The 13,699-nt window shown below is 41.0% G+C and overlaps 1 protein-coding gene across 2 annotated transcripts in view; it reads left to right on the plus strand.

Moving 5' to 3' along the window:
• The window catches only part of sept5a (septin 5a), a 36,232-nt gene that overhangs the window by 17,986 nt on the left and 4,547 nt on the right, over positions 1–13,699 (plus strand). The window contains exons 1-7 of one of the 2 annotated variants that reach the window (XM_012856666.3): positions 1,942–2,279; positions 9,119–9,209; positions 9,400–9,486; positions 9,764–9,887; positions 11,599–11,733; positions 11,824–11,941; positions 12,038–12,139. In XM_012856666.3, the coding sequence (XP_012712120.1) occupies positions 2,205–2,279; positions 9,119–9,209; positions 9,400–9,486; positions 9,764–9,887; positions 11,599–11,733; positions 11,824–11,941; positions 12,038–12,139 (732 nt within the window). In that variant the 5' untranslated portion in view covers positions 1,942–2,204. Of the gene's footprint in view, positions 1–1,941; positions 2,280–9,118; positions 9,210–9,399; positions 9,487–9,763; positions 9,888–11,598; positions 11,734–11,823; positions 11,942–12,037; positions 12,140–13,699 lie in introns of those variants that run through there. The other variant, XM_012856667.3, reaches the window with a different exon arrangement.

The raw sequence follows: 13,699 nt of genomic DNA on the forward strand, positions 1-13,699 counted from the left end.
GGTTAACCTAACATGTATCTGGAGGGAATCCACGTATGCATGGAGAAAACATGCAAACTCCATGCAGGAAGACGCCCGCTGCAAGCTAACACTGCTAACACCTGTGCCACCATACAGCGTAGCTTCTCAATAATCAGTGGAAAAAGTGTTTTATACACTGATCAGACCCTTCCTATTATTACTAACCAGCACACCACCATATCTCCAGGAGTGTGACAGTTTATCTCTGTTCACTGGCTCCAAATCTTTGCAGCTGGAAGGCCTCCTTGCCATCACCCTAATGCTTATAGCTCCCACCACTGATCCTCTATCAGATTCAGTTCGGGACTCTGGCCGGGTCACAACAACACACACAACAAATTTGAAAGATTATTTTAAGCCTAAATCCACCTGGGGTTTGAATCATTTTGGTCTTAGCTGCAATTTACAATCATGTATCCGTTTATGTGTCCTGTTGTCGTGTAATTTGATTATTTATGGAGATAAAAGGTCTGAAGTAAAAGTCAACTTAATTATATGTTGATTTGGTGAAGCACCACTCGGTATTTCCATTTGTTTTCATTGTGATTCTCGTTTGACTCTGTTGAGTCTTGCGAAATATGAGAGTTGACCACCTGATCAAATCAAATTAACTCTGAGTGACCACTCTGTGGTAGATATTATGTGTATTTCAACTGTAACCAAAGTTTGGGACCTGGTAGCGGGTGGTGTGACCTCAGACCCCCCCCCCCCCCCCCCCACACACACACACACACACCCCAATCTGTTTCCAGCTTCTGACCAGGGATGGATTCTTGTATGGGTAATATGGGTGGTTGCCCTGGGCGGCATCCGAGGGGGGGAAGAGGGCAGGACACTAGCGTTGTATAAAAAAAATTTATAATTTATCTGACATTCAGAAAATCATTTATGCTCTTCTCAGTAATCCATCCATCCTTCCTTCTCGGGGAGGGCTACATCCTGGACAGGTTGCCACTCAGTGGAAAGGTTTGCATTTGCAGTCAGAAGGGAGTTTACGCCTGCTGCTGACCATAGGGAGTTTATTTTATACCGTTTGTGCAGGAATGCAATGCAACCCACGCCTCAGAATATAGATGATTTCCTAGATTTTGATAGGTTGGAGGCAGCAGAAGGAGGCGCTCACCCAGGGCGCCATCCATGCAATAAACACACAATCGGCAGATCATATAGCTTCAGCCATCTTTGAATGGTTTGTGCTGTGCAGATCTTCCTAGATTTGTTGAAACTGTCCAGCAGTTTTGACCTTTTGAGGCAGAGTTTTTTAAAAGTATTTGGGTAAAAAAAACAGAAAAACTCTGCCGTATTTGTTTCAAGACTCTTAACTGAGTTATCTCATTTGTCACGGCAGGCCTGATGAAACTCCCTGACACTGAATGAAGTCAATAAAATAGGTTTTATTTAAACACGCGCTTGTGTTTTCTACAATTTTGTGTAATTGTAGGGTTTGGGTGTAACTTTTTACTTGCAATACAGTTTCCTCTTAAAGTACTCTACACTGCAGTACACCTGATGTTTCTTCCTCGTCGGTAAGGTACAAATCGGCGCGTACGTAAAAACACACCAGGCAGATTGAGTGGCAGGTTAATTTCTTTATCATCTGATAACCTCTCCGCATGTGTCTGTACTCGCAGCGTTTGTCGCGGCGAAGCTTTTGTTTCCGTCAGGTTGAAACAGGCTGAGCAAACAAACCATCTGCCCTTTTCTGACTGAATGTGGAGATTTTATTTTTCATACGTCTGGCTGGGACAGAGAGGGGGAGGGAGTGAGGGCCGAATGAATGGGTTTCCTTCAGACATTTGCCTCTTCCATCCCTCCCTTAGTTTCCTCCCTCAAATTGCCACTTCTCTCTCTCTCTCTCTCTCTCTCTTTCTCTCTCTCTCTCTTTCTCTCCCTGTTTGCCTCTGAAGGGAAACTTTCTCCATACCTGTCTGAACAGGGAGCGCCGGAGCGCTGTAGGGCAGAGAAGAGACAGAATCAAACAAAGAAGCAGGGCTGGGTGGAAAACAAACGTAAGAATAGGGAGTGTGTGGCAAACGTATTTAAGTGGAGAAAACAGGAAGAGAGACTTTTGCTTTTTTTTTTTGCTTTTTTTTTTTCCTCCTCCTCCACTCGCCACTGGGCTGCTGCCTCGACTCTCAGTGACCGGTGGCTATTTTGGTCCGTCAGTGTCGCAGTGGTTTAGGATGGATGCCATCATGCTGCAGGAGAAACTGGTGGAACGGCTTCTGTGCCCACGAGTGAGAACCGCAAGGCAGAAGGTAAAGAGGTGGATAAACTTAAAAGCAGTGAGGCAAATAGGGTGGAAAATGCTGCAATTAACCCATTTATATCATTCTATAACACATATAGAGGTAGAGAGCAGAGGCTGGGTTTTGAGCAGCGAGCTTTCACAAGTTTCTGCCAACTTATTTTTGCTGCTGCTGCAATGTTTCTGTGACGGTGCTCAGATTCATTTCTAGAGGGGGGCTCTGATTTACTGCTAAGAGGAATTTTTGTGCAGCTTCATCTCTTACCCCTTCTTTTGCTTTGTGTGTGTGTGTGTGTGTGTGTGTGTGTGTGTGTGTGTGTGTGTGTGTGTGTGTGTGTGTGTATACATGTTTGCGTTTTGACAACTGTGACCCCCTCCACCAGTTGTCGGAAATGCCTGTGACAGGTTATGACAGCGTATGAGGACGCTGGCTGTGCGCTTTTTGGCCGCCTCAGAGAAGGAGCTTTTCAGGTCCGCTGAATGCAGCGTCTGTCTGCTGCGTGAGTGAAAGCTTCTCTGCGAGGGGGGCCTTGAATGTTTGTTTTTCTCTGCACATGTCGGCGCGTCGTACTCGTACTGCAGGGTTTCAGATGACGCTCTGCCAGATGCAGAAGCTGCTGTCCCACACAGTAGGAGCCTGGTATCCTGTGGTTCTCTTTGTGCGTCTGGAAAGTCTGAGGCGTTGGTTATTCTCAGCGGCTCGGAGAGGAATGCTCCGCACAAGCCTTTCCATACACTGGAAGCTTTTCTGTCTGTTGTGGTAGTTTTATAGCGCCACAAGGCAAGCTCTTCAGATCGTAGACTTAATTTGCCTTGACATTAAAAGTCCTTTAACCTTATTGGCGTCTGTTTCTATTTTTCATAGTTTTGTCTGTGTGTGTATTAATGAGGAGCCAAAATGAGGAATGAAGCTGTATGATGTGAAGAAGTGTCTGCCCCATGCAGAGTTCTTCTGCTTATGCCACTTTAAAACTTTTAAATGTCTCAGCTCACGTCATCAGAAATGTTAGATAAGCAGAGTAAATACAAAATGTGGTTTAAAATGATGTTTTCATTTATTAAATGGGGGCAAAAAAGCTTTAAATTAAATGTCGTTGATCTTTTGGCATGTCACTGTTGGGAAGGTTCCCCTCTGTTTTATATTTTTTCCACTGTGGCCTTAGTAATGGTTTTTAAGCCCGTTCAACCCTGATGGGTGTCAGTGACTTTGTTTCTCATCTGTTTTATAATTTCTTTAGATTGAGGCATGATGTGTTGCTTTTTTAGATCTTTGGGCCTACTTTGTGTTGTCTGACAGGTTCTTTTTGACTGATTTCTTGATTTTACTGGTATAATCAGGGATACATGCCGCCATATTTACTCTAATTTATTGAATAAGACTGCATAAACCAACTTTCAAAGATAAAAATCACAGCATTTAGTCATCTATTTAAAACCATAAAATGTTGAATGTACTTTTTCAGACAAAACCAAGCAAAAAGCATTAAAAAATAAAAAAAAATCACACTGGGCCTTCTTAACACATGAAATCATCATTTGAAAACTGCTTTTTATGTTTTTGTCAATTTATCTATGACATTTTAAAAAAACATTGATGACACATTTATGTATAAAAAAAGAGTTACAACTTTTAATTTAAAATAAATACGAGAAGCCTAATTAGAAACTTTTTATATTTCTTTATTTATGTTTTCATACATTATTTGGTCTTTATTTGGGCCTTTTTTATTATTATAACTGCATTATTTTGTATATTTACATCAAAACAGGGCTCCTGCCAAGTGAGACCCCGACCGACAATCAAACCATGTGCTAAAAATTATTTCAATGTATGTAGCATCATTTTTTTTTTAAATAAGGCCATATTACCTTCTTTCTTTCTATTTTGATTGACATAAATTCTAAAATTTTGAGATTTGGAGAAAATTCAATGATGTTATACCTAACTGACCAATGTTCAAGTTGAAAACTCAGACACTTTCTAAATAGTCAAATTGTTCTTTCTTGTAAATGAGCATAAAGTTTAGTAGCCTTCTCTCGGCGAGTTGACTAGCAGGGTGCAGCAGTGGGTGGGGGAGGTACGGCACCAAATCCACTCATTGAAAGCTACTGTCCTGCAACTTTAGGACGCATGCCACTCCAACACATCTGAATCAAACGGCTGATGTCCTTCGTCAGCAGTCATTCAACGCTGCAGAGGCCTGATAAGGTGCAGTTCACTTGATTCCGGCTAAGTTGGAGAAGGGATGCATCTAAAAGTTGCAGGATACTATCTCCTGGACTAAACTTGCTCTAAACGCTACACAAAGCTCTGGTTACTGTGGTACTTTCCATTGCATCTCAATAAGAGAAATTTAAATTGTAGAAAAGGTATTATGGAACATTTTAGCAGCTTTGAAAATTTAACTTTTTACCACTTTGGTGTGCGTTGGTACCAAAAATGGTCTCCGTGTAAACAATAAAAATGTTTTGCTTTGCATTAAATTTGCCGAAGTAGTCACACAACTTCATAAAAATATGCAAATCGTCTCAAGTGCAAATAAACTGTTTATTATTGCAGCTATTTTTACATTTTATACTGTGGCGGCCATATTGGATTTTGAGTTTGAGGTTTGTTGGGATACCTCAGATTTTCCAACTCAAAATTCCCAGTTCCCATTAGTTTTTCTTCATGTAGAGTTAGATCACTCAGAGTTTGCAGGCTTTGTGATAGAAAGTGTCATAATGGAGAATCCAGAAGAACATCTCAATCTCCATAATGCTTTCAGCAAGTCTATGTTTTAAATTAAATGTACATTTTGTCATTTTATGTATACTAAAAATGTACTAGGAACCAAAATTATGTTTATCTTATCTGGTGGATATCAGATAAGTAGATCAGTGGTTTCCAATCTCTATCCTCAAGGATGAGATTGGAAAAAGTTTTAAAATATGCCCTGACAGGTCTCTCTAGTAAATGAGAACTCATGTGTAACTCAGACTACCTGTATAAATAAGGGTGTAATAATAATAATAAGTTATCTAAAAGATGCAGGACACTGGCCTTTGAGCACTGAGCAGTGCTTTTATCTTCTGTCTCTGAATGAATCAGGAGGACTCTCGTGTGAAATCCTCATGTTAGTCCGGACATATTTTGAGCATTATGTTGCCGTCAGATGGTTTTATTCCCTGAAGAAGGCTATCTTTACACAACATCATGTTGGAATGTGAAACCAACACCTAAGTGACGTGTTAAAACTCACATTACAACACCCAAGAGAACTGCTGTGAAGATTTTGAGTTTGTGTTTGTATTGGCTTAGATATCAAGTCATTCTAAGCATTTATTTGTATTTCTCATACACCTAATCTGAAAAAGGGACCTTTTAATAAATGTTTTCACTCTGTTGATTAGGCTCTATATATATTGTGTTCACTTCCTGCACCCCCTAGAGTTAAATGTGTCACCGTTTGACGCGCCAGTGCTTTACTTTCCGGAAGACTTAAAACCATTTCAAAGATTCAAAAATTCTTTATCGTCACAGCATGTTACTGTGGTGAAATTTCTTTTTGGCCACTCCGGCTAAGAGTACACATAAAAGACAAACAAACAAACAAACAGGCAATAGACGATTTCAATTCAATTCAATTTTATTTATATAGCGCCAATTCATGAAACATATCATCTCAAGGCACTTTCTAAAGTCAAGGGTTACAGTGTTCTTTTTCTCATTATAGCATGCAAATGATAAAATTTTTTTTAAAAAGGTGAAGATTCAAAAGTTTGTGTCAGTCTGAGGGCTTCGGTATCAGTCCTTTACGTGTGGTAGAGCCATGTTATATGAGCTAATGGTCCTTCATGAGTCGCAGATAACAAATAATGAGGTAATAAGGTGCTTTTGTGCAACGGTTGAGGCTTCGTTTACGAAAATGTTCATTTAGATATTCAGAGATGATAGTGTGTAGTCGACATGAACATGTAACATTAAGGTGATTGTAACATATGACGGACTAGTAACAGTGGGGGTGATTTTAAAGTGTTGGACTGCAGTCTCCCATCAGGGGGCGATTGCCCTCACAGCTCCTGGGAAGAAGCTGTTTCTAAGCTTATTTGTTTTGCCTTTAAGGCTTCTGAAGCGTTTACCTAATGGGAGAGGGACAAACAGTGCACTGCCTGGGTGGGTGGAATCAGTGGAGATGCGTCTGGCCCTTCTTTAGACTCGTTCTGCATAAATTGAGTCTTGATCCTGCAGACGGCGTCCCACAATCCCCTGCGCTGTTCTCACTACCCGTGCTAGGTCCTTGCTTTCCTGGACTGTGCAGCTAAGTGGGAAGTCCAGAGCTTTTCAGTTTCCTGAGGAAGAATTGCCGTTGTTGAGCCTTCTTCACCAGGTGGGAGGTGTTCACAGGCCAGGAGAGGCCGGAGGAGATGTGAAGCATTTCTATGTAAGGCAAAAACCACAAGCTCCCAATGGTTCAGGGAACACGTGGGATCTGAACACGCTAAAACCCAGCGCCTCAAAAAAGACAAAAAGAGGGACACAAAAGAACGCAGCTGCTGCCACAACTGCGCTGCGGAGGGGATTAAGCAAAACAAGCTCCTTAAACTGCTGGGCATGTGACGTTCCTTTGAGCTCGGACACAAACCGTACGGTAGAGAGCAACACGGGGATTAGGAGCCGCCCGTGTTAGGGAGGTGTGATTATAATCTGTCAAAACTCAACGTACTAAAAGAAGTGAAGATATTAGGCTTTCCCGTTCCCCAAGCTTTCAGGACCCATTCCTGCTTTTGTAGGAACGGCTTCTTTGTGTGTAGAAATAATAAATAATCACTCAAAGACATCTGCTTTAGTTTTTTTTTATTTGTACCATTTTTATTGTACTAAAAATATCAGATCTGCATCATGTATGTGGGAAAAAGATGAACCGGTGTAAAACCAGGTAAACACAGATAGCATACATGTATAGTTTAAACAGAAAAGCTCTTTGCATAAAAACATACATTTTAAACACCAGATCTCCTTTTTTTCACATTTCATCTTGTCACTCACTTTTTTTCTAACTAGAAAGATTCAGTTCATCTCAGTTTTATTTATATAGCGCCAATTCCCAAGGCATGTCATCTCAAGACATTTTATAAAATCAGTTCAAGCAAATCATACAGACATTAATTTAATCTAAGGAGACCCAGCAAATCTGAAAATCTGAAATAAAAGATATGTCCAGGTTTCCTGTCCGTATTTTCCTTAAACAGAAACATTTAAAGTCTAGCCGGGTCAAGCCTAGCTACTTTTCAGCCACATGCAGACATCAACAGACATTTTTATATAAGCATTATATAATGCATAAGGCAAACTTGTCTAACTTGCACCATTATTATTTTGCACTGCCAACACTGAACTTTTAAAATTAATGCCTTTTTTGCACCATTATCTTTGCACTATAAACATGATTAAACATTTGTCTGCACACTTTTTAAAAAAAATATTGTAATGTTATTTTATTTCAATTGCAATCTCATTATATTATCGTAATCTGTATGCAACAAAATTTAATTTGCTATGCACTCTGTACATACAAAATGACGATAAAGTTTAGTCTAAAATGTGTTTTAAGTCTAATTTGTGGTCCCTCGAATGTTTGCTTAAAGGTTATCATAATGCTTAATGCTTTGGTGCTTTGATCAATTTAGTGAAGTACTTTATTAATTTATACTTTTGTTGCTTACCTTTTACTCTGACTCAATTTAGTCTTTTTGTCTCACTGTAATTTTATAATTTTTCCTATAAGATTAAACATATCAGAATATTTTACTGCATTTTTCAAGTTAGTTAAATGATTATTTCAGATACGAAAGTTTACACCTAATTGAAAGCGTTTAACTGTTGCCTGTACTGCAGGATAAATATTGTGATGACCAGATCAGGATTCTACAGATTCTTGGGAAGCCAAAAATGTCTGGCACAAATTTATTTAAATGCTACAAAAATGTTGTCGCAATTACCAATTTATAATGTACTTGACCTCATGCACGCTAGGCAGGTGCTCTGTCTGCACTGATGAAGGTTCGCTCACCTTGGTTGCTGAATAATTTGAATGCCTTGTCGCTGCTTTTATCTGGTAACAATTAGACCACATGGCGGGCCACATGGACTATATGTAGAGCATTGTAATGTGAGGCCAAGGTGGTCTTTGCAAAAACTAACATGCTCTATCCTGACATAATAGCACAATTTAGATGAGAGGCAAAGATGCTTATGTAACAGGCCTCATCATATGTGACGCACACACTTCATACATGTGACAGGAGGACTGTGTGTTTCATTAAATGCCCTTTGGTTTTTTTTCATCAGCATCTAAGATAAAATAACAAATAGTTTTGGTAAAGCAGTTTAAAGCAATGAAAATATTAGAATGGCAGCGAATAAACCTAACAACTTTCTATCTATGTTTTCTATCTGTGTCAAACACAACAAGATGTGTGAAAACATGACTGCAGGCTTTATAATGCTGAGATAGATATTTTTAATATTTTCTCACACCTAAGAGACTTTTTGTCATCTCTGTTGAATTAATTCAATGATCATCTCTTTAATTAATAGGAAAACATTGGACTTTTTACTTTCTGCTGCCTTGGTGATTATCTTAAAGATGATAAAAATGAGCATTTCCTCTTATGAGCAGCAAATCCTAACAAAGGGACCTTTTATGTAATGTTCTTTTTAATTAGCTGAGCATGTCGTTCGTAAGGTCAGTTGTTTTTAAGGGTACACTAATTTCAATTTAAAAAAGGGAAATGGCGGCTGTTATCCATCACTTTTCACAGGTAAACCAACGCTTGCGTTAATTGTCTCCTATTTTTATGTTCCAGGAGAAACAATATGTGGGCTTCGCTACCCTGCCTAACCAGGTCCACAGGAAGTCCGTAAAGAAAGGCTTCGATTTCACCCTGATGGTTGCAGGTCTGTGTCTGAGACGATGCAAACAACTTTATTACTGCTGATAGTTTATTATATGCTAAACCAGCTTTTTTTGAAGGCTACACTGTCCAGTTTTTCTCAGTTTCCAGATTTATAATGTGTCTTTTTGAACTTTTTTGGGTTTTTTTTGCCAACCTTTTTGTATTTGCTCTCATGTCTCTTTGACTTACAGGAGAGTCTGGTATGGGAAAGTCGACTCTGGTCAACAGTCTTTTCCTCACAGACCTCTACAAAGACAGGAAGTTACTGAACGCCGAGGGTGAGTCTTCACTTCGTCTCGTCCTCATCGTTTGAAGTTTTCTGCCGGCTGTTACAAGCCTGGCATTAAAGCTGTTTGGCCTCGACTAACATTCTTCTATTCAAAGAATGATTCATGTTCAGAGCAAATTCATAATGTCCAAAATTATGATTAGTATTTTTAGAGGTTATCTGAAAATAACACAGCAGCAGAGCTTTTTTTTTTTTTTTTTAGCTCTGACCTTGACGCATTTAATCCAGTTTTCCTCTGCCCTTCATCCTGCACGGATGCTTTGCAGAGCGGATTAACCAAACTGTAGAGATCATCAAGCACACGGTAGACATCGAGGAGAAAGGGGTGAAGCTCAAGCTTACCATAGTGGACACGCCGGGGTTCGGAGACGCCGTCAACAACAACGAGTGGTGAGTTGTGGCTGGTCTCGTGCTGGCTGAGGAACACTGGTGTCCGAACACAACGTCTGCACTGAGACAGCACTTGATCGATGCCTCAACGGTGACGCAGCTACAACTTCTGTGTGTGAATTAGCTCTAAAAGTAGTAATCTTAGCTGAATTGGCTCAGATGTTATTTGACATACTGGAACTACTCTGGGTTATTTGGCATCTGTTCTCGGGTCATTGTCATTTACCATCTATATGCTTCCTCTGTTCAGATTATTGAGTATTACGACAGCTCACCATGCAGATGCTGATGACACAACTTTATGTTTCTATTGTCACCACAGCTTCTACAGTCACAGCGTGAAACTTACTTTGTTTTATATGCATCATTTAGTTTATTATTAAGACAGCTGGGGTAATTCACTTTTTACAGAAGATACTCATTAGAAGGAACAATCGGGTAAGATTTGGATCAGATTCAAACTAAAACATTTAACTAATGGATGTTTTATTAGTGGGTTATCAGGGTTTAAAACACTTAAATATGTTTTCTTTTGACTTGTGTGGACTTGACTTTGATATCTGATATTTAACTTTTTAAAATTCTTATTATTTTGAAGTTATCTTTAAATCTGGACTTGAACGAGGTATTTTTCTGATAAATACTACGCTTTGCTTTAGTATCGTTGTCATCATAGAAGTGCATCCAGATGCTATTGTGATTTAATTTGCAGCAGACTTGTCATTTTTGAGTCATCAACAGCAGCCTTTTAATAAAGAATCCCCTAGTGTCCTCTTTACGAGGACAGTAGGGGAAGCGCTGCACACTTCATTCATTCCTTTATTGATTTATATAGCACTTTAAAATAACCAACTGAGGCGACCGAAGCACTTAACAGAAGGATTACATTAAAAAAAACATGCAACAATAAAAATAGACAAAAAATAGGAATCACAGATAAAACACCACCATGCTACCTGGTATTAAAAGTATTAAGCTTGGATTTAAACGTGCCTGGGTCTGTGGTGGAGCAAAGGTCACCCGAGAGCTTTAGCCTGGTCCTTTGAACAACTAATAAAAATTGGTTTGATGACTGCAGGGATCTGCCAGGTTCAGAAAGGTAAAATTTCAGATAAATAAGATGGGGTCAGGCCGTTAAGAGCTTTAAAAACCAATGCTAAAAGTTTAAAATCAATTCTGCAATGGACAAGGAGCTAGTGTAAAGAGGTGATGGTTAAAAGGCAGGAAGCCGTGTTCTGGACAAATTGGAGACCTTTAAGTGAGGATGAGAGACAAAGATTTAGCTTTGAAGATGCAGATGATAAAAGCAAGAGTTAATTTGTTTGTAGAATTAAAACTCTAGATCGAAAATATCACCCCTAGGGTCCTATCATTTAATGTGAAGCACTGAGGGCTATGAAGGCATTGCCACCAAATACAATACATTCTGTCTTTTCGTTCATTTAAGAATACATTTTTTTCACATTGTCAACGTTTAACAGCAGGTATGCTGTCCAGGAGAGAGAGGGGAGCATTACTGCATAAGACAAATAACTTTGTAGGTCACTGTTTGCAGTAATGTGAAGCCAGCATGGACAGCTCAGACAAGCATATCAAAAAAAAGAGGAGCTTTTGTATGCAACTATCTTCCCCAAAACCTGAATTACACTGTGGATGTAATACACAATCCTATGCAAACAAACTTGACTTGCTTGCTTTGTGTCTGCCTCAGCTGGAAGCCAATCACAGACTATATCGATCAGCAGTTCGAGCAATACTTCAGGGACGAGAGCGGGCTGAACAGAAAGAACATCCAGGACAACAGAGTCCACTGCTGCCTCTACTTCATCCCTCCATTTGGGCACGGGTAAGGGTCCGCCCGCACGTGAGATACACACATGTATGCAGAGCCAGAGCAAAGGACCGGAAAACCAGACTTTGGCTTTCTCCTTCCCAGCCTGCGTCCCGTGGATGTGGAGTTTATGAAGGCTCTCCATGAAAAAGTGAACATCATTCCTCTTATCGCAAAAGCCGACTGCCTCACTCCCAACGAGATAAAAAAGCTTAAAGACAGAGTGAGTTTCAGAGCAGCAGCTTGACGGGTTTGACTGCATGGACTGACCGGCCTTCACCCCGGATAAATGCGTATGTCTGTGCGTGTCCTCTGACAGATACGGGAGGAAATAGACAAGTTTGGGATCAAAGTGTACCAGTTCCCTGAATGTGACTCTGATGAGGACGAGGAGTTTAAACAACTGGACAAAGAGCTGAAGGTGAGTTTGAGCTGTAAAAATACCCGTTTGAATAAAGTACAGACTTGCTGTTACTGCACCGTCCACAATTAACTAGAAGCGATGTGTAAATTTGCCTTTTGCTGCAGCAGCTTGATCTCACGCAAACATTTGAGAACAATTATGGGAACAATTCTTTCATTTTAATGGGTTTATTTAGTCAGGAACAAAATCCAACATCAGAAATTTTGTTTGAAAAGGGGCATTTTCTTTCCCACCACCACAACATGTGGAGCTTTGCTCAACTTCACTGGGACTTTAATTGGAAACATTTGCTTTGATCAAACAAGAGTAAGATTTGGGATTTCACCACCAGAATTAGCCGTGCCCAGTGTTAAGCACAGTGGAGGAGCCGTGATGCTGTGGGCCTGTTTCTCTTCTGGAGGCCCAGGGAAGCTTGTTAGTGTCCGTCCGTCTTCTTCCGCTTATCCGGGGTCGGGTCACGGGGGTAGCAGCTTCAGTAGGGAGGCCCAGACGTCCCTCTCCCCAGCCACTTGGGCCAGCTCCTCCGGAGGAATCCCAAGGCGTTCCCAGGCCAGCCGGGAGACATAGTCCCTCCAGCGTGTCCTGGGTCTTCCCCTGGGCCTCCTCCCAGTGTGACTTGCCCGGAACACCTCACCAGGGAGGCGTCCAGGAGGCATCCTGACCAGATGCCCGAGCCACCTCAACTGGCTCCTCTCGACGTGGAGGAGCAGTGGCTCTACTCTGAGTCCTCCCCGGATGACTGAGCTCCTCACCCTATCTCTAAGGGAGAGCCCAGACACACTACGGAGAAAACTAATTTCAGCCGCTTGTATCCGGGATCTCGTTCTTTCGGTCACGACCCAAAGCTCGTGACCATAGATGAGGGTAGGAACGTAGATCGACCGGTAAATCGAGAGCTTCGCCTTTTGGCTCAGCTCTCTCTTCACCACAACGGATCTTGCAGCGCCGCTTCACAGCAGACGCTGCACCAATCCGCCTGTCGATCTCCTGCTCCATCTTCCCCTCATTCGTGAACAAGACCCCAAGATACTTGAACTCCTCCACTAGGGGCAGCACATCCTCCCCAACCCGGAGAAGGCACTCTACCCTTTTCCGGTTCAAGACCATGGTCTCGGATTTGGAGGCACTGATTTTCATCCCGGCCGCTTCGCACTCGACTGCGAACCACTCCAGTGAGAGCTGTAGATCATACCCATGATGAAGCCAATAGGACCACGTCATCCGCGAATAGCAGAGACGCAATCCTAAGGCCACCAAAACAGATCCCCTCAACACCTTGGCTGCGCCTAGAAATTCTGTCCATAAAAGTTATGAACAGAATCGGTTAGTGTGCGTGAGATGATGAATTAGCAATCTAGAGACAGAAAGAGGGATGAAAATTTATTTTTTCCCCTCTGTGCTCTTAAACCTTGTGAAATGTTGGGGGAGAAGTGTTATTATTAATTCTTAACATGAGGTTTTGACAATAAATGTACTCAAAAAAACATTTTGGACTTTAAAAAAAAGATTAGTGTGAGATCGTGTTATGCACACATCCTAATTGGGGGGATTATTAGG

This window comes from Fundulus heteroclitus, chromosome 12, assembly GCF_011125445.2.
Source record: "Fundulus heteroclitus isolate FHET01 chromosome 12, MU-UCD_Fhet_4.1, whole genome shotgun sequence".
In the NCBI taxonomy this organism is placed as follows: Eukaryota; Metazoa; Chordata; class Actinopteri; order Cyprinodontiformes; family Fundulidae; genus Fundulus; species Fundulus heteroclitus.